A 24,571-nucleotide genomic window follows, 5' to 3' on the forward strand; every position below is an offset into this window, starting at 1 on the left:
TATATATATATATATATTTATTTAAAAGGTGAAATCGATATTTGGTCCAGTGGGCACCAAATATTGATTCCCCCAAAGGGTTAAAAACTCTGGTGTGCTTGCTTCTGATTTCAAGAGCCCGCACCATGAGATTTGAACCCCCGACCCGAGGACCTTACGTCAGAGACCGCACCAATGAGTCAGGTCACACACACACACACACACACACATATAAATATATGTATATATATATATCTATATTTATATAAAAGATATATATTTATTTTTTTGAGTCTTATAGGAGATTTGTTGGATCAGTTTATGCTTTTGACGAATTCTACACTTCAGGGCATACTTATTAGCTTTTGCTCCAACCTTGATCAATATTAACCTTGTTTCATTAGTCTGCCAGCTAAGATCTTTATCCATTCTCACATTCATGGAATCATTTTTATGCCTAAAATATATCACCCGTCATTCTTTAGCCAAAATATTAATGCAAAACTTTATTTATCTTCCATTCTATATCCAAAAAGCGACAATAATTAGTAGGCTAAGATCTTTAGCCTTCAAAAGGTGACAATAATTAGTAGGGGTGTCAAAAGTTTACTTGACACCAACTCAACTCGAAAAAATTAGGTTTGGGATGGTCCAAATAATTTTCCGGTCTGATTCAAGTCAGGAGTCCTAACATGTTGAAGTTTTCGTATAGTGTTCAAGTTCATCCTCCAACCTTAAATTGACCAACAGCTGACAAGCTAATTCGAAATTAACTTGATACTGACCCACCAACCCAAAATTGACTCGAAATTTACTTTAAATCGATCTAAATTTTGCATTAATAGTTGTTATGCCTTGTCAAACAGTTTAGATTCGGTTAACCGGTTGAAGGTAGGTTAGGTTCAGATTGGATTTTTTAACCCGTTTAAATTTTTGAGCGCGGCCAATTTTTAGCCAGGCCTTAACCCGACTCGTGTACTTAGTTTGACACCTCTAATAATTAGTGTCATGATAATGATGGTTATGATGCAACAATAACTTCTTAGCATTCTACTTTTTGGAGGTGGCTTGCATCTTTAATGGCCATTTCTGGTATTTTACGTTCTCCTTTTCCTATATTTCCTTATTAAAAAAATATATGCTCAAGCACATAGTGAACTTAGCAATGGTATGCTTGGCGTCCTTGGGCAATAATGACCTCATAACTACGGGAGTAAGAGTGCATAACTCTAGGATTGTAAGACCGTATGACTCGGTTATGCTCATTTATTTATATAATTTTAATAAATTCAAACAAAATTTAAGTAGCTCAACATATGACAGATATATCTATATTGTTTTTCGTCTAACATTTAGCTTTGTAAAAATATTTATTTAGTTTTAGTTTAGCTTTGTGTTGAATGGCTTGGGTATCAACTCTCCTACGCCATGCATGCATAAAAATTATGCATGATACTGGATATATTAGTATGAAGAAAGTATATTGTGAGCAAATAGCTAGATGATTTGATTGAAAAAATGTTTTATGTTTTATTACTTTCTGACTTTAGAAAAATGGTAGAAATAATATTAATAAAAAAATAATGTCAATATTGGTGTGAAGTTATGAGCACTTTTATTTTTATAAGTAATGTTGTATGTTTAAATGATCACTTGTAGTTAGTGAATCTGTATTACTGTTTGAAATTAATAAATAAATAAATAGACATTTAAGTATTATTTTAAAACTCAATCCATATTAAAATTCAGTTGTAGTACTTTACTGAGAAAAAGAAAGAGCTTGATTAGTATAAAACACTTAGTTGCACTCAGATCTATAAAAGATCTTGTACTAAATCTACCAAATACTCAGCAGATCATTTACTTTTTTATAGAACTCATTTCTGCTGATAAACATATACATGTTCTAAATAAAACAAGAGTAATATGCTGATATGTTTCTTAATATTTGTCCTAGGCTTGGAGCTGATATAATTTATGATCCAAAGTGCGTGCCTCATCTAATTGAAGTGCTTCGCATGCTTTTGAAGAGCAAGAGAACTTTCATTCTTCCTGAAGAGAAAGAAGCTTCAGTAGCTTATCTTGCTACTGTTATCCGAAACAAAGAGACGTTCAATTATTTCCTCCGGGCAGCTGAGGAAGCTCACCTCTCTGTTATGGACATCACTCAAGACTGGCAGCCATTGAATCTGCTTCCTTACATGCTTTCTTACGACCGTACTAGCGTGTGTTTATACAGAATTTCATAATTTTCTTCTGATCAAGTTTTCAGATTTTATCACCAGAATTAATTTGCAGCATTTTTATTTATTAAGGATGAAATATTGCTTCAAAATATGTAGAAATTTCTTATGAAGCTATGATAGTTATTTGAAGTCTTAAGAAATTATTAAGAATTTCATGATATATATGGTTCCCTTTATCTTTGGAATAAATGTCTGTAAATGATATAGATGACATTTTGTTAGATGAATATTTTGGATTGAAAAAAGTCATGAGATTTTGCTTATTTAAACTAGTTTTGATTTGTGATGGGAAGAATTATTCCTTGATATTATAATGTAAAAACTTTGTTCAGTATGAAATCAAAACTTTGTTGCACTATTTTCATCTGAAGCAGATCCATGCAACATCAAGCAAATAATGCAGAGCATAATAAGCAACAAGAATTAAAGCATCATTATTATATTATTAAGCAGAATTACAAAATAACAACAATACCAACTTCACCACCAAAGACATTTGAAACCGCAGAAATATGTTTCATGTGCATAACGCATCCAATGAATTAAACATTAAGCAAACTTCATAAGCTGCCTGCCGATCAACCACTGTTGGCAGCAATAATTTTATCTATGATATCAGTAGTTGTGTTAAGGGATTGTGCCAAAATCCAATTTTCGATACCGCTGCCAAAAAGTGCCTTGGGCAGGGAAACAGTTCCAGGATTAGCGCTGCCGAAAGCAGAAATGGCAACAGCAGGATATCTGGACTCCACGTTAACCTGGAAGTGAACAAGTCCCTTTGGGAAAACAAAAGAATCACCTTTGAATAAAAACTGAGAATAGAGCGTGTTGTTAGAATCAATCAAGCCCACACTGAGTGTTCCCTGTACAACAACCAAGAGCTCGGCAGAGCGAGTGTGGGTGTGCGGTGGATTCAGGCCCCTCGGCGCAAATTGGAGCACGGTGAGAGACACACTCTGTCCATCAAGGGCTGGAAATTCCACTTTGCTTGCCTTTGTTGCCTTGAAGGAACCTTCCTTTGGTCCACCCGAAAGGGCTTCTCCGAACCCTCTATAAGTGAAGAAATCAGCATTTACTGGGGTTTCTGCAGGAACAATGAAGTCGGAGGTGATATCTGGATCAGCGGCTTCAGCTGAGAAGATGAGGGCTACTGCAGCTGCGGCAAGCAGAAGGTAAGTCTTGGAAGACATGGCTTGATTAATCTGTCTGACTGCTTAACAGAAGAGGGAGGTCGGGGTTTGTTTATATGTGGGGTTGGATGGAAGGAAGCTTAAGTGAATAAAATATATAAAATGAATTTGATGGATCATGGCCAAGTATTGAGTAATTTTTTATTGCTGCAGGCTGCTGGCCTGCATGGAAGTCATTATCAACCTTGTTTCTTCTGTGAGCTATTATCTATGTGGAGTTTTCGTTATGAGAATATGATTAAAAAAGAAAAAAATAACTCTAGCTTTGATTTGTTAAATTGTTGAAGAAGTTGGTAAAGCGTACACTTTGTCAAATTTTATATTTTTGGTCAATTTGTTTGAATGAAGCCAAATTTAGTAAGGAGGAGGATGGAGCAAACTCTGTCAAATTCCCTTTAATTTTCTGTTTATATCAATGGATATTGTCAACTTGCAAATTAGGTTAACAGTCATAAGAGAAAACCAAGAAGAAGGTAAGTTAACATTAATTGTCCTCTGTACATATCATATTCCATATGTGCCCCAAACCAACACTATCTAAATTGCAAGAATTGGTCAAATGAGACTTAACGTATACCCTGCCTCAATTACTGGATTGCCTACATATATATATATATATATAGATATAGATATATTATAATAATAAGGGCATTGCAATAGGCACAAGGTCAACTCAGACTCAAAATTAATAATTTAATTTTTATTTCTTTCTCATAGATTCATATTGAGGAATTAATGTATTAAACTTGTGATGTCAACACAATAAAATTAATATTTTGACGATAATAATAATAGGACTTAATTTTTGGAAAATAATTTTAAATATTAAAACTAAATAAAACAATGTGTGGGATGGTTAGAATATGTGTTTTTACATGCCATGTCTGGGTCAAAATCAATTGACGCGTACAATGAGTTTACTTCGAATTTATCGCTTTTTTTTTTATTTATTTATTAAGCTGTCTTTTAAATGCTGGCAATGCTTGTACACACAAATTACATTCTTTTAAAAATCTTCATATGAATAAAAATACCAAATCATTAAGGCTCCAGAATGGTACGAATCTTAATGCTTTTGTCTATTTTGCCAGTTATTTGTTGATAGTTTGACGTAAATAGAAATACTATCAATCAATCCATTTCATGTAATTAAATTTGTGAAAGTGAAAGAGAGACCCATAAGTAGAGGTGTAAACAAGTCGAGTGGATCTCAAGCCACCCTTGTCTTGAGCTCGATAAATTTTATCGAGTTCGAGCTTAAGTTATGAGTTCGAGCCGACTCACGTACTGTCAGCTTGTTTATTATAAAAGAGACAGAATGATATTAATATAAACTAATTTTATGATATGATGACAAAAAGAATGAACAATTAAGAGAAATAATAAGAAATCATCTAATATATAATACAAAATATTATTTTTAAAACAGTTTTAATACCTTTAAGATAAAAGTGTTAAAATTTAATATATGTTGAGTATATTTTATCTAATAATTTTGAGGTCTTTACATATGAAGTTCCCCAAATTATATTTATTGCATATAAACATCCCAAAAAATAAAATAAATATCACACAACCTTACTGTCTCTTATCATACTCTCCAAAGGCTTATCCTGACAAAATATATACAGAGCAAGTAAAACTAGAGATCTGAGAATTGGGAGCAAAAGCATTAGCTAAAGCTGTAGAATGTTATATACTCAATACAGAAAATGCACACATAGATTGGTTTTCAAAATAAGGATAATTCCACATAAGATAGTTCAGAGTTTCATAAAACATCTTAAAAGCATATAGATTTCATAGAATAATTATAAGGAGAGGCAATTTGGAAATAGGTGGGACTAAGCCTCATGTTCAGCACTCTTCACTACTGTTACTGGGCAGCTGCCATTATTTACAACAAAGTTACTCACACTGCCCATGAAAACTCTGCAAAGAAATAGAGAAAAAAAAGAGTAAAAGAAGTTCAATACAGAAGATTGAAAAAGCCAATTATTTGAAAAAGTTGTGTCACAATAAAATCATCTGATATAAAGTCCTATAGCTGCTATTTTGCTATCTTTTAAATCTCATAAGATCATAGACTCAAATGTCGCCTACACTATAAGAAATCATCCTCTGGATTTTGGGGTGGCGTGAATTTTGATGTACTTGCATATCTAACAGCCCTAAGCTTCCATATATACTTGCATAGCACTCAGATCATTAATATCACATAAAAAATATAACTATTACTAACATTTTAGAAGCGAAATAAAAGCTTTTCATGTATAGGTCATAAATGTAAATATCAAACCTTAGGAGTTGAGACATGTAAATACATAGGAATTGTGGAATGCATGCAAATCTCTCTCTCTAAAATAGTGCTATTCAATAACTAAAAAAGGCATCCGAGGTTATGGATTTAGTCACAATTTCTGACATTAAAATCCAATAGCGGAAAGGTGCCAAGGCTATCTATAGCCCACAACACAGCGCATCAAGCGAGGAACTAGGATCGAGGAGTTTACAAAACTCAAGGAATGGCATCGAGTTAGGGGCTAATGGCCCCATATAAACTAGCGACAATAAATAATGTTTGATTATATTTTCTCTGGTGAAAATTTGATGGGAATGAAGAAGCAACAAGGCTCTTCTTATAAAGAGATTGACATAGTAGGAGACTAGGGTTTAGGGTTTAGTTTGCTTTAAGGGAGTGAAGTAGGCAGAAGCTTCTTGTAGAAGAGAGAGAGAGAGAGAGAGAGAGAGAGAGAGTGAGAGCTTTGCTAGCCAATCATTGTAGTATTTCAAAACTTAGTATAGTAGCATCCACTATTTATAGTATTTATTTTTTAACTCAGTAAGTAGAAAAGCAAAAATAATTGAAGTACAATCAAAAGACATAATGAAGGATCTTTCACTAATGAAAAGAATTAATCAAAAAAATCCTCAAAGTTAATCTTTGTTTATATAATTACTATTGAATAATACCATTTTAAGGAGCATTTAGTATGGAAATCTAATGATGTTAGATACTAATGATGACACCGTTTGTAAAGATGCACCTTGCATTATCTTCCCCTAAATTAGAAATCTCCTATAGAGAGTGTTCAACAAGACACCCAAACAATGTAGGAATTATGTGCTTGCCTAAATTGGCTTGTTCTACAAAATTTGGGAATAACTCATGAAACGAAGCACATGAAACATCACATCCACACAATATTAACAAGAGAAGTACACCATACCGCTTAATTTTGCCGAGTCCTCTATTCCCAATGATGAGAGAGCTCAAAGGAATGTTATCAATGGCTTCACATATCTTCTCACGGGCATCTCCCCAATAAATCTTCATGACAACTACAGCCTACATCATTGACAGTACATTCAACTACTCATAAGTGAAACGTGAAAGAAAAAAGAGAACTTTATATCACCTGTTTCTGCCTAGCAACTGTGTTGAGAATGTCCAGAGACTCAGCATCAGCCTTAACCCCATACTTCTTCATAACGTTAGGATCAGATATCTCAGATAAAGGGATTAATGCTGCAAAAATACGAAAAGCATCAGCATCAAAAAAAAGTTTGAAATATAAGATAATATATATTAAATAGTCCCCAATGAGAACTATTTTAGCTCCCAATGAAAAAGTATGGAGACTAATTTAGCAATTTTATAAATTGCGACTAAAATGGCCCCACATATAAATAGTCAGAGGACTATTTTGACATTTCACTCAAATATATCATCATTGTTGAAGTGGCAGCAGAAAAACTATGTTAAAGGTGGAAACCATTGGCATGGTGAATGGCTCGCATCTTTCTAGCTGACGCACTAAGAACTGCATAGCATTTCTAAATAAATAAACTGCTAGATACTGATAAAATGCATACATATATTTGATATCTAAGTCACGTAATTAGAATATCCAGTTGAATTTAATAAGTAGAATAGTCACTCGCACGTAGCTATGGCTTTTTTAACTAAAAGGAAGTTCTATGGCGATTAATTAAGGGTCTGTTCTGGATGGCTAAAATTATCTGTAAAACTAGTAGTGGGATTATTGTAAGAAAATCAAAGTTTGGGTTTTATAGGTTTTTTTCTCTCATAAAAAAAATGAGCAGCTTCTTTCCCATACCTATTATATTCTAAAAGATTTAGTAATGAAAAGCTCCAAATCACAAACATTTCTAGAAAAAAATAAGAAATGAGAGCTAAATAGGAATGTGTTAGCAAATTTGTAGAGAAAGGTTAGGAAAAAATGTCCCAAATTCACTAAATGCATGGATGCATGAAGTAAGACCCATGAAAACATCTCATACAAGCCAAAAAGTAATGATGCGCAAAAGAAGGATTTCTTAATTAAAATTTTACCAATACCTTGGGACATTAACATGAGGAATCCCGTGCATTCAAAATGAACTAAATCAGATTTTCTATTGGCATAAGGCATTGTCATATAAGCTATAAGAAACATTAAGGCCATTTGGGATCTTTTTTATCTTACTTTTCTACTTAAAAATGTGTTTGTTTAGAGTATGTTATATATTTTTATATTTTATTTTTAAAAATAAATCAACTCATTTTCAAAAATACTCCAGAAACTTTGAAATATTTAGCATATTTTTAAAAAACTAAAATATATTTTAACATACTAAGCATATTTTGTTTCAGATCAAAACACAAATGAAATAAAATAAAAATAAAAAATAAAAATTAGAAAACAAAAGGGATCCCTTGTGGCCCTAAATTAAAAGCTAGAATTCTCATCTCACACTTCATTCCTGTTTAGAGCTGGAATTCTCTTCTAAATCTTTTATCATCTCCTCTTCTACTTACTCCTTTATCCCAACTATTTCTCGACTTGTTCTTGAATCATTTTTTTATCTTCACATGAAGTTTCGAACCATCCATGTTTAGAACAAGACCCCCACAGCAATTTTCCTTGATCATAAATTACTCCGCAATCAACGCACAATTTTCCTCATCAACAGGCCAGTGCTTTGATTTATTTGTGTTTCAAACTTTAAGCTATTTGCACTACGGCTTGAACAAGAAACTTTGTTAAGAAAATTCACCAAAGCAAAATTAAGTTTGCATGCTGTGAACCATAAGCTTCATTATTTTATTATTGATGCTTATTCAATAAAGTATAAGCAAACAACTAACAAAAAAATAACATAACTGTAAAATATTCGATTCAATATCAAATACAAAAATATATACCAACAAGACCTAAAACAGTTAAGCAAAGTAAATGACCTGACCACTGTTTGAACAAGACTTGCATAGTTCACTGCTTATTTTTAAAAAGCATACAAAACTTCAGTGTATACATGTTTGAATGTTTTATTATATATGGTCAATTTTTATGAAGAATCCAAATTAATTTCAAATGAACCCATCATTAAATTGTAGCAATTTTATTTAAATTTGAGTCCATTAAAATATAAATTATTATCCTGTCAGCTTTACGCTAAGCACGTAATTATTAAACCTAGTAGAATTTAATTCAATCTCTTTCTATCTCTCAACAAATTGCAAGTGCTCACGCGTGAATTTAATATATATATATAATGTGTGTGTCCAGATCCTCCAGAATCGAGCCCAAGTCAAGTGGTGGGATGACTTCAACCAACTTAAAAGTTCGGATTGATATGCCAGTTCAGCTGATCAACCCGACCATTCCAGTCAATTTGACAAGCCAATTAGGCAAAATAAGCTTGACTCGACTATACAGTCCATCAGTTTAGTTAGTTGATTTGACGGACAAGTTCTACCAATCAATTCACTAAACCATCTTGGCAGATCAATCATGCCATCAAGCTACACACACGACTGTATTATTTTTATTTTAAACAATGTATTCAATATGTCTTGTCTAGCGACTTATTTAGCACATTCCAGGCTAACCCAAAGATCTATGTAAAAACTACTCCATACTTGATAAAATTTTCTGAAGTTTCTTTCCTCTTTCCGCTCTGTTTTCTTGATTATCTTCATTCTTTAAAACATTTTCCTAAGTGTGTGTGTGTGTCTAAGACAATTCAAGATCCAATAACACACACACACACAACATGGTTACAAAAATTGGTCATGTAACCAAGACATGTACCTTCCACCATACTGTACCTCACAAATTAATGCAGTCTAGTCTGAAAATTTAAATTCTACCATTATTTCCTTATTCTCTATACAGAAAGCAACCAATTCAGTGTGACTACTCATTAAACAATTAGTAGATAACTGAAAACTATTATCCAACTAACTATATTTCTCATTTAAAACAAAATATCTAACTAAAAATGTTAAATTAGCCAATTCCTATTATAAATTTAAATAAAAAAGTTAATTGTCCTATCTGATCCATGCTATTATCTAAGCTAGTTAAGATTCATAACTATAATGCTCTGAATTAATAATCAAATAACGTTCCTTAAAAAAAATTATCACAACAACCAGATCCAATCTAAAACATAAGTAGCTAAAACACTTTCATTAAACCTTCATCAAAAAGTATCTTAGACTAAATGTTCATTTGGGATTATTTTTATTTCTATGCTAAACTTGCTTTACTTTTGTTTTTTTTATATTCTAGCATGAAATAAAACCATATTAGGTATTCCATATGCTGATTATTTAAAAAAAGAAATAAATCAAAATAGTGGATTCCAGCAAAATCGTCTTAAGCTAGAGTAAAATCCCTCCCTCCCTTCCTCCCTCCCTCCCTCACACATTTCCCTTCTCTCATACTATGCTGCCATCCCCACTATAAATATTGACCTACCCTCACTGACACCTACATGTCCAATTTGTCTGCACATCTACAATTATCAAATCCCACTCCTGATTCAGTTGTCATTGTTGAGCACTTTAGCTACTTTCCGATCTCCATCAGTGTCAGACGATGCCTACAATGAGGGATAACTAGCTTCAAACGAAGGTGATCCGTGACTCAGTCCTCCTCAAGGAAGATAATGCAGCCACCATAATTAAGTGCGGCCAACTATAGGATTTATTAGAGGAAAACAAACAGGGTTGTTTGGTACATGACTTAAATCTGATTAGGCAGTATTTAAGTTAACCCCTTCCAAATGTTATGAAAGATTATTTTAAAACATAAAGAATCTTAAATCTCATTTTCCCTTCATTTTGCCTTAAATCTCAGATATAGTAAATCCTAACATTGGGAGAATTTTTAATTTAATTCGGCAAGTCTTTCAAACTTTTCTTATCACATTGATTTCTTTTTCAGCAAACTACAGTTGTGACAAGCTCGCTTCATTGTCATCAATGATTTCAAAAATTTGGGGGAGAAAGTTAAGCGCTTTGGATCTTGAAATTATTAAAACATTTGACATTAAATAAAAGAAATATATCAAAAAATCTTCAGTCTATTTTAACAATTGATATTAACTAAATTTAATTAAATTTATAAATTATTATTTAAGATTTTCAATTTAACCAATTATAATTTAACTGACATAATTAAATTTGTTAAAATTTTTATTTATTAAAATTATTGATATTCAATCAAACAAATTACAAATATATATATGTTAATTTTCAAAAATTCAGCAGAATTATTATATTGATATGAATAAGGGGGTATAAATACCCTTACATGAATCCTAAAATAGGAATAAAAAGATTAACACTTATATTTTCACTTAATCAATTCATAATAATTACTTGGAGATAAAGAAAATGACATAACATAGGAAAGCCTAAAATAGAAAATAAAATTAATTTAATTCAAGGAAATAAATTCAATCCCCATAACTTCTAACAATAATAAACTATTTCCTAATATAACTTTTAACACTTTCCCTCGAGTTAAAACATGGTTGACAACTATGTTCAATTTGGATTTGAAAATATCAAATAATGAGTCAGAACGATTCTTTGTGAGGTAAAACTTAAAGTATCCATCCTGTACTTGACAATCAACCCCAAGAGCATTTAAGGATATTATTAGTTGACTACGGTTGTCTTTGACTATAGTTTCTGCAGTCTCTATAGGTAAGCGGAAAACTTTTATAGGTAATGTTGCAGGAAAGTTTGTAGGGATATAGAGAACCTACAAGAAAAGTTGACTTTTAGTTGATTATAGTTGTCTTTGACTGCAGTTTCTTTAGGTAGACGGAATACTCCTATAAATAATGTTGCAAGCAACCTTGTAGGAAGATAGACAACCTACAGAGAAACTTGTAGTGTATGGTTGCAGGGAAAAGGAAGAACACCTGCAGAGAAAGTTGCACGGTATGTCCTGTAGGTAAAAAAGAACACCTATAAAGAAAGTTGTAGGGTATGATCCTGCAGGTAAAAAAGAAGCACATTCATAGAGAATGTTGCAGGGAAAGCCACAGAATATGTCTTGCAATTATGGCCTGAGTAAGGGCATGTGGTAGGAAAAAGTTACGGGGGAGGACCTACTCTAGGAAAAAACTCTGAAAAAAGGCCTACTGTGGGAAAAAGCTTTTAACCTGAGCACTGCAACAAAAAATTATGGAGGAAGGCCTGTTGCATAAGAAAAAACTCTAGAGAATGACCTGTTCGGGACAAAACTCTAGAGTAGAACCTGCTGTAACGAAAAGCTCTGGGGTAAGACCTGTTTTAGGGAAAAGCTCTGGAGGAAGACTTGTTATAGGTAAAAGCTCTGGAAGATGGTCTGCTGTAGGGAACCGGAGAAAGGCCTGCTGTAGTGAAAAGCTCTAGAGTAGGGCCTGCTGTGGGGAAAAGCTCCATAGGAGGGCCTGTTGCAGGGAAAAAACTCTAGAGGAGGGTTTGTTGTAGGACAAAACTCCGTAGGAGGGCCTTCTGCAAGGAAAAGCTCTGGAGGAAGGCCTGTTGTAGGGAAAAGCTTCGAAAGAAAGCCCTGCGCAGGGAAAATACTTTGGAGGAGAGCTTGATGTACTGTTCAACCTCATTTAGATTCAAGCTCCTCGACAGAATTCGGAGGAGGAGAAGGAGCGGCCCTAAAGTATTCGGCTCTCTATGGTGCTTTCCGAGCACTGGCTTCGACGCCATTATAGCTTCTACTAGAAAGTATTGTGGGATCTGGGGAAAGAGGTGACGAATCACAAGAGTGCCAATTTCGTGGTGGATCAAACAACAGTCACGATCGACTGTTGTCAACCCTCCTCGAAGAAACTCCTCTCCTTTCACCGATACCATGGAGGCTTTTCCTCAAGTCCATGGTGATGCAAATAAGTCACATGGACCAGCCACGTAAAACATACCCCATAGGAAGAGCATAAAGCTGACATTTTGAGAGGACGCAAGAACCAGGTTAGTCCAGCCAGCAAAGAAGCCATGGCGATCAAACAAGTAATAGAAGTTAAGACATCTTTCCTTTCATTCGGAACCAAAAGATTACTCTCAGGGTTGAATTGTGGTCCGTTCTTCCCTAGACGTCGTCCCCACAGATATATGGGAAATGTGAATCTAAACAAAAAGATCACTCTCACTTGATTGATGTCACTAGAGAAAGGAAAGGAGGATAGGGGGGCACTGCAGGACAAAAAATAAGAAATAAAAATCCGTAATAACCCATTTCTTTCCCAAATATAGGATATAGATCTAAAATTTCTCTCCGTGGTGCCACATTAAATAGTCATAAATCAAGTGTCACTAGAAACAGATCAAACAATAAAAAATAGCAGAAGAAATATACATATTTCAGCAAATTTAAAGAGAGAAATTAATTATACGGACGGGAACCAGTGGTCTCCCAGAGCTGCGTCTCGCCAACTTCATATGAAACCTCCTTCTGGACGTTGACGATAATGAGGTGATCACCGTCCTTCACCAAGTTCTCCGTCGCCCACCGCAGCGCCGCCTTGCTGCAAGGCGAGAAGTCCATGGCCACCCCTATCCTTCGATCTCCCGCCATCTCCTTCCCTCCCAGATCTACTATCTCAGATTCTCGATAACCAAAGACAGACCAGAGAAAGACGCAGTGACTTCGACTGAGATAATTGGAGCAACAAAAGACGGAAAATATATATATAAATAATGGAACTGTACTTTTGCATTGACTTTTTGAAAATCTCTCAAATGTTGGAATTTACAATAAAATCACATGTCATATATATATATATATATATATATATTACAAATTCTTAATAATTTGACAGTGACGCAAATAAATCTATAAATTTAATAATTTAAGAAAATAAAATGAATGCTAAGTGTACAAAGATCAATATTTTTTAGTATAATTATCCCAAATATTATTTATTTAACAATATATTTTTTTTCTTAAATTTATTATAGATTTAATTTTATATGCCTCATAATATTCGTGATTGGAGAATATACCAAATATTTTATTTTGAAACAAAACAGTCAGAAGAACTTATTTAAAATGCATTATGAAAGAGAGTGTTCAAATATAATTGGAACATGATTTGAATAATATTCGAACATATTTTGCTTAACACAATATATGAAAGTTTAATTACGTTAATACAATATAGTATAAGACAACATAATGCAATCATAAAAGCTATAACATACTAGATTATGAGCCTGATTTACGTCGTGTAATGCAAGAACTATAATAAAGTAGAGAGAAAAATTTAGTCAATACCCTCTTTTAATTATATACAAATACGCTTTCCTTTCCATGCTTTAACTTTATATTGACAAAACTATTCACTTATAATTTCAGATTTCATATAATAAATTATCCTCTAATATAAATATAAATATTGAAATGTTATATATAATTGATGTTTAATGTTTAGATATGTATGGTGACATAAGAATTCGGTCAATATGCACAAATCTTTTAAAAAGAATATTGAAATGCTTCTTATCTGTGCTAATAAACAAAACAAAATGCGAGTCATTAAACTAACTCAGAGCTCAAAGATACAATAAAATGTTGAAAGAAGCCATTCCCACTCTTATGAAATTTCCAAAAATTAGCAGTACATTATTTCCCTTATTTCTCGGATTTCATGGTAAATAGCCTCCAAAAATTGGTACAAACAGCTATATTATTATATATGACAGCACACAACCATATAAAATAACAAGAAAAATAAATAATTCCAAAATATTTGCATGATTACTACTACTATTACAAATGAAATAAATATTTCAGGGAAGCTGGAACAAGCGAGCCTGTTCCGGAAAACAGCTTATTAGCCGATTTAGAACAGTTGGTGATAAATCTTGGCCTCCCATCAGTTCTGGGCGGTGACTCTGGATCAGCTGAAGCAAAGAGGCATCTAAGTTCATTTCTTCAAACACACCTGCATCACAGAGTGTCCTCTTTTTTTTTATTAACAAGCTTCTTTAAATTTGAATAAAAATTGAATCAAAAACTGCAAGCGAACTTGTGCATTTGTCAATAACTCATATAAGGCCCCCATTAATCTTCATTTATTTATACAACTAAACAAAATTTAATACAACACAAATAACCCATCAAACTTACCCAACTCAAGCTCCTGCACATCATCTTCTATATCTCCTTCGTCAACCATCTCATTCTCCAAGTCAGCAGCTGCTTTCGCATACCGATCCAAAAATTCGTCTTCAGTTTCTTCAACAAGCTGCTCCTCCTCAGAATCCTGAAAAATTAATACCAAGTCCATCACATTGTAAACAAAGAAACACCACAGGTTAATAGGATGTGAGGCCAAAATAAAATTAGTAGTATGTACTATAACTCACGGCTTGATTTACCTCTTCGTCATCGTCATCGTCATCGTCATCGTCAGCATCATCCTCACTTTCCTCTGCATCAGAAACTTCAGCCTCTTCATTTCCCTCCTGAACTTCTTTCATCCGAGTAAATGCATCCAGCAATGCCATAAAGCTGACCCTCAAGACTTCACCCCTATCTAACAATGTTACAAGCAGCCTCTCAACCACCTTCGTTAATGTTGCCACTGAATGATATTGCAAGGAATTAATAGTGATTCTATAAATATTTAAAAAGAAGGAAAATTGACACAGCAACAAAAAAAACATTTATGTTCGATATCAGTGAAGAGTGAACCAACGATTAAGAGGAATTTAGTGATTGGGGCCAAATAATTTTACCACATAGTACTAACTCAGACTCAGTTGATAAACCAGGTGTAAAAGAACTTGTTGATATGTGGGCCAGTGCACTTGCCCAAATTATAAAACCCTTATCAGCTTCTTTCTCAAGGACTTGTTCAATATCCTTGGAATAAAAAAAATAGCATGATGATATAACCAATAAAAGGGGTTTCCACAGTCCAATAGGCTTCTCATGAATGTCCATGAAGCGAGAGAATGCTGCCCTTGCGAAGGTTATTGCCATTGCATGCTTTATAGATTCAGCATCATATGAGAAGCTTGGCACATGTAGCAATGAGTGTATGCACGAACAAGCCCGCCAAACAGCCGATGGATAAGCTTTAATCGCTCCACTGACGAAGCTACAAATACATTCAAAATTTGAAAGCTTTGAACCAGGAGGTGAATTTGCTGATGGTATTTTTCTAGAAAAGAGTATTTGAAGATCAAATTTTTTTTGCAAATTAACAGCTTCCAGGATAGAACTGAAAATTGTTTGATCCTCCATCTCTTCCCATAAATCCCAGTCAGCTATCAGGGCAGACCACGCCGTTAACAAATCAGGGATTTTCAAGCGAGTTACTTCATCCCTTTCGGTAATGAACCGCATGACAAAGCCAAGCAATGTACAGGCATCATCAATGCATGAACATGGTAGAAAAGTTTCAGGAACAGCAAGTTTATGATCATCCTGTGTAAAAGAGGAAGATGCGCATAAAAATTCTTTGTTATCTGGTTAGTAATATTATCAAGGATATAAGTGGTAAATCAGCAAACATCAGAAGCTCAAATAAATGCCCTCTTACAGAGAAAGAATTATAATAAGTGAAGTGAATACAAGGTAAGATGACACAAGCCAATGTAGTTGTTTTCGATATACTGGGTTATGACTCGTACTAAATTTAGTAAAAAAAAAATCATGATAACTAAATTCAAAAAACATACCACATCCTTAATAACAGGCATAAACCAAGCCTTTTGTAATAAATTTGAGAATAATTCAGCAATGGAGGCCCAACCAGATCTCCATTCCCGATTTTCTGGTTGTTGAATATTATCTGGAAGAGAGCTTTCCCAGATCAGTGCTAATTCAGCCAATACAGCAAAGCCACGTTCAAGCACCTAAATAAACATAGCAATTTTATTTATCATAAGAGAATTCCATCTGCTAAGTGAGAGCTGAAAATAATCAAAATTAAACCAATGGTAAAAGACAAATTAAAATTTTGACGCGTTAACATACAATATTATACCAACCAACCTGATGGAAGTGGTATGTTTCCATTTAAAGTACAATAGAACTCACGGACTATGCATATGGAACTTTCCAATTTATATGCAAGCTACATTGGCTTATTAGTTGAGAGCTTTATCTGTCGACCAAGAGGTCTTGGGTTCAAAGCCTTGCATGTGTGAGATGGGTGTGTTTGTGTGTGGAACAATAAGAAGCTTCATGATCTATAAAATATTTAAATTAATTAAAATTCCAAAAAATCAGTAGTATTGGTAAATAAGGACAACCCACAAAGGGCCTGTTTAGAACCTTTTTTGTTTTTACTTTATTCTTTGTTTTCCATTTTCTAAAAATATTTGTCTTGTGTTTATTCAAAGATATTTTTTTAATGTACTCTTTTTCTTTTTAATGAAAACCATCCTACCAAGCCAACCAACACAATTGCCACTAATCCCACATGCACAATCACCGCCACCGCCAGCCACCACTGTCATCACTGACATTGCTTGCATTCACCTCCAACCACACCGTCGCGTAAATAGACTTAACATAATATTTAATAAAAAAATAAAAACAACACATTTTGAATTTCAACACTTTTTATTTAAAGTCAAAACATAAACAAAATAAAATAAAAATTAAAAAATATTATTAGAACTAGTCGCTCTAAAATCATCCATCATGATGATCTTTACTTAAAGTCCAATAGCTGCCAGCATATAGAAAAGTATTCATTTTTATACTAACATTCAAATTTACCTAAAAAATCACTCTCTTAAAAATAGGATTTGCCATTATTTTTCTTTTCACATGGCATTCGGGTCTATGTAGCATTTCAAGTATAGCATGTAAACATCGACAAAAATCAGTAATTAAAACAATTTCATGTGTTTAACCCATGAAATTAGCTCTTGATTCTAAACTAACAAATTTTAATGATTAAATTATGAAAATGTTGAATTTAAGCAGCAAGTAAGCATCCTACCAAGTCAACCAACACCGTCGCCACTAATGCCACTTGCACAATCATCGCCACCGCCAGCCACCATTGTCATCACTGACATTGCTTGCATCACTCTCAATGCCACCACTATCAACCTTCTCATTACTGCTACAACCACCAACACGAGCCACCAATTATTACCCATCACCTCCCTATCACTAAAATCACTACCATACCACAATGTCGCGTAAATAGACTTAACATAATATTTAATAAAAAAAATGAAAACAACACATTTTGAATTTGAACACTTTTTATTTAGAGTCAAAACATAAAAAAAATAAAATAAAAATTAAAACAGAAAATTATTAGAACTAGTCGCTCTAAGATCATCCATGACAATGATCTTTACTTAAAGTCCAATAGCTGCTAGCATACAGAAAAGTATTCATTTTTATACTAAAATTCAAATTTACCTAAAAGATCACTCTCTTAAAAATAGGGTTTGCCATTATTTTTCTTTTCACATGGCATTCGGGTTTATGTACCATTTCAATTATAGCATGTACACATCGACAAAAATCAGTAATAGAACCAATTTCATGTGTTTAACCCATGAAATTAGCTCTTGATTCAAAACTAACAAAATTTTAATAGTTAAATTATGAAAAAATTTGAATTTCAGCAGCAAGTAAGCATCCTACTAAGCCAACCAACACCGTCGCCACTAATCCCACCTGCACAATCACCGCCACTACTGTCATCACTGACATTGCTTGTCATCACTCTCAATGTCACCACTATCATCATTGTCATTACTGCTACAACCACCAACACCAGCCACCAATTATTAGCCATCACCTCCCTATCACTAAAATCACTACCATACCACAATGTCGTGTAAATAGACTTAACATAATATTTAATTAAAAAATGAAAACAACACATTTTGAATTTGAACACTTTTTATTTAGAGTCAAAACATAAAAAAAATAAAATAAAAATTAAAACAGAAAATTATTAGAACTAGTCGCTCTAAGATCATCCATGATGATGATCTTTACTTAAAGTCCAATAGCTGCTAACATACAGAAAAGTATTCATTTTTATACTAACATTCAAATTTACCTAAAAAATCACTCTCTTAAAAATAGGATTTGCCATTATTTTTCTTTTCACATGGCATTCGGGTCTATGTAGCATTTCAAGTATAGCATGTAAACATCGACAAAAATCAGTAATTAAAACAATTTCATGTGTTTAACCCATGAAATTAGCTCTTGATTCTAAACTAACAAATTTTAATGATTAAATTATGAAAATTTTGAATTTAAGCAGCAAGTAAGCATCCTACCAAGTCAACCAACACCGTCGCCACTAATGCCACTTGCACAATCACCGCCACCGCCAGCCACCATTGTCATCACTGACATTGCTTGCATCACTCTCAATGCCACCACTATCAACATTCTCATTACTACTACAACCACCAACACGAGCCACAAATTATTAGCCATCACCTCCCTATCACTAAAATCACTACCATACCACAATGTCGCGTAAATAGACTTAACATAATATTTAATAAAAAAAATGAAAACAACACATTTTGAATTTGAACACTTTTTATTTAGAGTCAAAACATAAACAAAATAAAATCATAAAATTATTAGAACTAGTCACTAACTAGTCGCTCTAAGATCATCCATTTTACTTAAAGTCCAATAGCTGCCAGCATATAGAAAAGTATTCATTTTTATACTAACATTCAAATTTACCTAAAAAATCACTCTCTTAAAAATAGGATTTGCCATTATTTTTCTTTTCACATGGCATTCGGGTCTATGTAGCATTTCAAGTATAGCATGTAAACATCGACAAAAATCAGTAATTAAACCAATTTCATGTGTCTAACCCATGAAATTAGCTCTTGATTCTAAACTAACAAAATTTTAATGATTAAATTATGAAAATGTTGAATTTAAGCAGCAAGTAAGCATCCTACCAAGCCAACCAACACCGTCGCCACTAATGCCACTTGCACAATCATCGCCACCGCCAGCCACCATTGTCATCACTGACATTGCTTGCATCACTCTCAATGCCACCACTATCAACCTTCTCATTACTGCTACAACCACCAACACGAGCCACCAATTATTACCCATCACCTCCCTATCACTAAAATCACTACCATACCACAATGTCGCGTAAATAGACTTAACATAATATTTAATAAAAAAAATGAAAACAACACATTTTGAATTTGAACACTTTATTTAGAATCAAAACATAAACAGTATAAAATAAAAATTAAAACATAAAATTATTAGAACTAGTCACTCTAAGATCATCCATCATGATGATCTTTACTTAAAGTCCAATAGCTGCTAGCATACAGAAAAGTATTCATTTTTATACTAACATTCAAATTTACCTAAAAGACCACTCTCTTAAAAATAGGGGTTGCCATTGTTTTTCTTTTCGCATGGCGTTCGGGTCTATGTAGCATTTCAAGTATAGCATGTACACATCGACAAAAATCAGTAATTGAACCAATTTCATGTGTCTAACCCATGAAATTAGCTCTTGATTCTAAACTAACAAAATTTTAATTATTAAATTATGAAAATAACAAAATTTTAATGGTTAAATTATGAAAAATTTTGAATTTAAGCAGCAAGTAAGCATACCTGAGGCCAAGGTTCCGGAATAGGAGGCATGTTCCTCAGAATAACATTCGCTATATTGGAAACAACTACAGGGATGTGGACAGCAACCTTGTCCTGCCCAGCCTCAACCACGGTACTAAGAAGATTGAAAAGAAGACAACATTCAATTTCATCTCCTATACCCATCCTGCTAACCAGAATTTGCACACAATGTCGCGTAAATAGACTTAACATAATATTTAATAAAAAAAATGAAAACAACACATTTTGAATTTGAACACTTTTTATTTAGAGTCAAAACATAAACAAAATAAAATAAAAATTAAAACAGAAAATTATTAGAACTAGTCGCTCTAAGATCATCCATGATGATGATCTTTACTTAAAGTCCAATAGCTGCTAACATACAGAAAAGTATTCATTTTTATACTAAAATTCAAATTTACCTAAAAGATCACTCTCTTAAAAATAGGGTTTGCCATTATTTTTCTTTTCACATGGCATTCGGGTTTATGTACCATTTCAATTATAGCATGTACACATCGACAAAAATCAGTAATAGAACCAATTTCATGTGTTTAACCCATGAAATTAGCTCTTGATTCAAAACTAACAAAATTTTAATAGTTAAATTATGAAAAAATTTGAATTTCAGCAGCAAGTAAGCATCCTACTAAGCCAACCAACACCGTCGCCACTAATCCCACCTGCACAATCACCGCCACTACTGTCATCACTGACATTGCTTGTCATCACTCTCAATGTCACCACTATCATCATTGTCATTACTGCTACAACCACCAACACCAGCCACCAATTATTAGCCATCACCTCCCTATCACTAAAATCACTACCATACCACAATGTCGCGTAAATAGACTTAACATAATATTTAATAAAAAAAATGAAAACAACACATTTTGAATTTGAACACTTTTTATTTAGAGTCAAAACATAAACAAAATAAAATAAAAATTAAAACAGAAAATTATTAGAACTAGTCGCTCTAAGATCATCCATCATGATGATCTTTACTTAAAGTCCAATAGCTGCTAGCATACAGAAAAGTATTCATTTTTATACTAACATTCAAATTTACCTAAAAGACCACTCTCTTAAAAATAGGGGTTGCCATTGTTTTTCTTTTCGCATGGCGTTCGGGTCTATGTAGCATTTCAAGTATAGCATGTACACATCGACAAAAATCAGTAATTGAACCAATTTCATGTGTCTAACCCATGAAATTAGCTCTTGATTCTAAACTAACAAAATTTTAATTATTAAATTATGAAAAATTTTGAATTTAAGCAGCAAGTAAGCATACCTCCAAGCCAACCAACACCATCGCCACTAATCCCACTTGCACAATCACCGCTACCGCCAGCCACCACTGTCATCACTGACATTGCTTGCCATTACTCTCAATGCCACCACTATCACCATTGTCATTACTACTACAACCACCGATTATAAGACATCACCTCCCTATCACTAAAATCACTACCATACAACAATGTCGCATTAATAGACTTAACATAATATTTAATTAAAAAATAAAAAACACACATTTTGAATTTTAAAACTTTTTATTTAAAATCAAAACATAAACAAATTAAAATTAAAATTAAAACATAAAATTATTAGAACTAGTCGCTCTAAGATCATCCATCATGATGATCTTTACTTAAAGTCCAATAGCTGCTAGCATACAGAAAAGTATTCATTTTTATACTAACATTCAAATTTACCTAAAAGATCACTCTCTTAAAAATAGGGTTTGCCATTGTTTTTTTTTTCACATGGCGTTTGGGTCTATGTAGCATTTCAGGTATAGCATGTACACATCAAAAAAAATCAGTAATTGAACCAATTTCATATGTCTAACCCATGAAATTAGCTCTTGATTCTAAACTAACAAAATTTTAATGGTTAAATTATGAAAAATTTTGAATTTAAGCAGCAAGTAAGCATACCTGAGGCCAAGGTTCCGGAATAGGAGGCATGTTCCTCAGAATAACATTCGCTATATTGGAAACAACTACAGGGATGTGGACAGCAACCTTGTCCTGCCCAGCCTCAACCACGGTACTAAGAAGATTGAAAAGAAGACAACATTCAATTTCATCTCCTATACCCATCCTGCTAACCAGAATTTGCAAAAGGGGTGTCCAGTCAGGTGGAAAATATTCATTCTGCAAAAGTTGAACGAAGTAAACAATTGATGGTTACTTTACGCAATAGAAAAATGACCTACAAGTTTAACAAAATTCTTACATTAATAAGTTCTGTAATGGCTCCAGCAGCAGAAACACGAACTGGATAATAATTAAAATCTCCATCATCAGACCAGGTCAACGTCTTAGTCAACGAATTATAGATATTTGCACTCAAAGCCTACAAGGAGACTAAGAAAACTTGTTCATTACATTAATAAAACAAATTCACTCATAATTTCATCGGTAAAGCATTGCCCTTAAAATGTTAAAAAAAACTCTCATTCCTAATTTATAGAGCTAAGCACTTGATATGGTTGGTCAACCTTTAACTATGTGATCTTTCACTTAACGAAAGTAATTAGACCATTTCTGATAAAATTTATACGCAATTAAAGCTTGATAGGTGCTCTGAAGTTGCTTTGATACGGTAGGCTTTTGAGTTACATGACATTAATAGAACTGCATAATCAATCAGCTAGAAAGCTTTTGAGCTAGAAACAACACAGAATAAAGTAATTTATCATCTCTCTACCGACTGTTTCAATGGCTAGGCGCCTAGGCCATAAGTACTTAAAAATCAATAATGTTCGAGCCTTTTGACATAACTGATTCAAATAATGTTAAAGCGTAAAAGAGAAAATTACTTGTGCTTAGCATAGATTTGATCATTGTTACGAATGTAACAAAAAGTATGGTAATCGCAATGTTTAGAGGTTCATAAAATCTAGATGCATTCCATTGAAAAATCCCACCAAATTTGAAATCGCTGTCATAATCATAAAAACTAGGATTATTCCAACTATTTGTGTTAAGCTTTCAGAATCATTATTCTCCATTCATTCTCACTCTGTTGTAACAGGTTTAAATTTTATTTTTCAAAACAATTTAGCCAATCAGTCTTGGTCCACTAATTTTTATTCCTAACATTAAATTAATTATATCTACATTATTGGAATAACTACTACCCTGCATTTTCCAAGTTTGAACCACCAAAATCATTTTTACCTACATTATCTTCAACAGGTACTACTCAAGTTGTCTGTAATAAAGCCACTTCATAATTTATCTTTTCTAGTTTTATCATGCATACATGTTAAAATTCTCGTTTTTGCCTATCAACTTAACTTTTAATATCTTCTTTAATTCCCAACAGTCTGATCCACATAGCAATATCAGTCTAATTATTATTAAATAAACATATTACTTTTAATCATCTATCAAACTAGCTTGAAGCATCATACTCCCTAAATATTTCCACAACTCAACCTCCCTGCACTAACTTTAAAGTTACATCATCATTTTAATTTAATTTTTTTTATAATAAATCAAAGATATCAAACTTAGATAATTACTCAATCATCCAACAATATTCAAACTCTTCGTCATCATATTTTGGACTAGGTGAGATGTGTGCCGCGTGAGCCAAATTATAATTTAGAATCCAATTAGAAACTGACTCAGAACTAAGCTTGTCGTGCAATTCAACGGTATTTGATTGTCATTGAGCCTATGTCAAGCAAGAGATGTGATGGACCTCAAGTCAAGGCATTGAGATTAACTTTAGGATATAGCAAGTCGGGATTGATCAAGTGAAAATATTTGACCTTGATCCTAATGAGCCAAACTGTCCAAATTCCAAACAACCTAACCAAATATCCTTACAAAAAAATTATCCTATATCACTCACCTAACTCTAAACACTAACCCTAAATTTTCAAAAGCCAACATTTCTACCTACACCAAAAATCCACCCCGACACCTACCACTAATACCTTAAGTGTTAGCTAACCTTTGCTGCAACCCTGTATCCGTCAAAATACAGATCGTGAGAAAAGGACATTATGCCTCCAAGGATAAACCATCCCCGAGATAATCAAGAGATCGCTATGCAGAAATATAGCTAAAAATAATCCAATTGTAACAAAGACTTGCCGCCTTTTAGAAAACAAAATCTGGAGAAGACACTCATATCCACAAAGGTGACTCCCCCCAAATCAAGGGGAAGAAGTGAATCTATTCCACTGTAAAATTATAAGTGAATAAGA

General features: G+C 33.3%; 4 protein-coding genes across 12 annotated transcripts in view; 1 reads left to right on the top strand and 3 right to left on the bottom strand.

Moving 5' to 3' along the window:
* Positions 1 to 2,367, top strand: part of LOC110019913 (putative uncharacterized protein DDB_G0277003) — a 98,298-nt gene extending 95,931 nt beyond the window's left edge. For 2 of the 6 annotated variants that reach the window (XM_020717784.1, XM_020717786.1), the window contains exon 9: positions 1,937 to 2,365. In XM_020717784.1, coding sequence (XP_020573443.1) covers positions 1,937 to 2,228 — 292 coding nt within the window. In that variant the 3' untranslated portion in view covers positions 2,229 to 2,365. Of the gene's footprint in view, positions 1 to 1,936 lie in introns of all 6 variants that reach the window. The other 4 variants (XM_020717783.1, XM_020717785.1, XM_020717782.1 and 1 more) reach the window with 4 other exon arrangements.
* Positions 2,368 to 2,648: 281 nt separating this feature from the next.
* Positions 2,649 to 3,610, bottom strand: LOC110019960 (putative germin-like protein 9-2). The gene has a single exon (XM_020717875.1). It carries the CDS (start codon positions 3,413 to 3,415, stop codon positions 2,804 to 2,806), a length of 612 nt encoding a protein of 203 aa, XP_020573534.1. The 5' UTR covers positions 3,416 to 3,610; the 3' UTR covers positions 2,649 to 2,803.
* A 1,462-nt stretch (positions 3,611 to 5,072) lies between these two features.
* LOC110019971 (universal stress protein PHOS32) lies at positions 5,073 to 13,390 on the bottom strand. Its single transcript, XM_020717888.1, has 4 exons — positions 13,116 to 13,390; positions 6,835 to 6,944; positions 6,646 to 6,764; positions 5,073 to 5,347 (listed from the first exon to the last, which is right to left on the bottom strand). The coding sequence occupies exons 1-4, from the start codon at positions 13,291 to 13,293 to the stop codon at positions 5,260 to 5,262; spliced, it is 495 nt and encodes a 164-aa protein (XP_020573547.1). The 5' UTR covers positions 13,294 to 13,390; the 3' UTR covers positions 5,073 to 5,259.
* A 916-nt stretch (positions 13,391 to 14,306) lies between these two features.
* Positions 14,307 to 24,571, bottom strand: part of LOC110019929 — a 48,333-nt gene continuing 38,068 nt past the window's right edge. For 2 of the 4 annotated variants that reach the window (XM_020717809.1, XM_020717807.1), the window contains exons 15-21: positions 22,585 to 22,704; positions 22,284 to 22,502; positions 16,407 to 16,583; positions 15,459 to 16,152; positions 15,099 to 15,304; positions 14,848 to 14,983; positions 14,307 to 14,662 (exon numbers count right to left, since the gene is read on the bottom strand). In XM_020717809.1, the coding sequence (XP_020573468.1) occupies positions 14,508 to 14,662; positions 14,848 to 14,983; positions 15,099 to 15,304; positions 15,459 to 16,152; positions 16,407 to 16,583; positions 22,284 to 22,502; positions 22,585 to 22,704 (1,707 nt within the window). In that variant the 3' untranslated portion in view covers positions 14,307 to 14,507. Of the gene's footprint in view, positions 14,663 to 14,847; positions 14,984 to 15,098; positions 15,305 to 15,458; positions 16,153 to 16,406; positions 16,584 to 20,331; positions 20,506 to 22,283; positions 22,503 to 22,584; positions 22,705 to 24,571 lie in introns of all 4 variants that reach the window. The other 2 variants (XM_020717806.1, XM_020717808.1) reach the window with 2 other exon arrangements.

Source organism: Phalaenopsis equestris, unplaced genomic scaffold (genome assembly GCF_001263595.1).
Source record: "Phalaenopsis equestris unplaced genomic scaffold, ASM126359v1 Scaffold000088, whole genome shotgun sequence".
In the NCBI taxonomy this organism is placed as follows: Eukaryota; Viridiplantae; Streptophyta; class Magnoliopsida; order Asparagales; family Orchidaceae; genus Phalaenopsis; species Phalaenopsis equestris.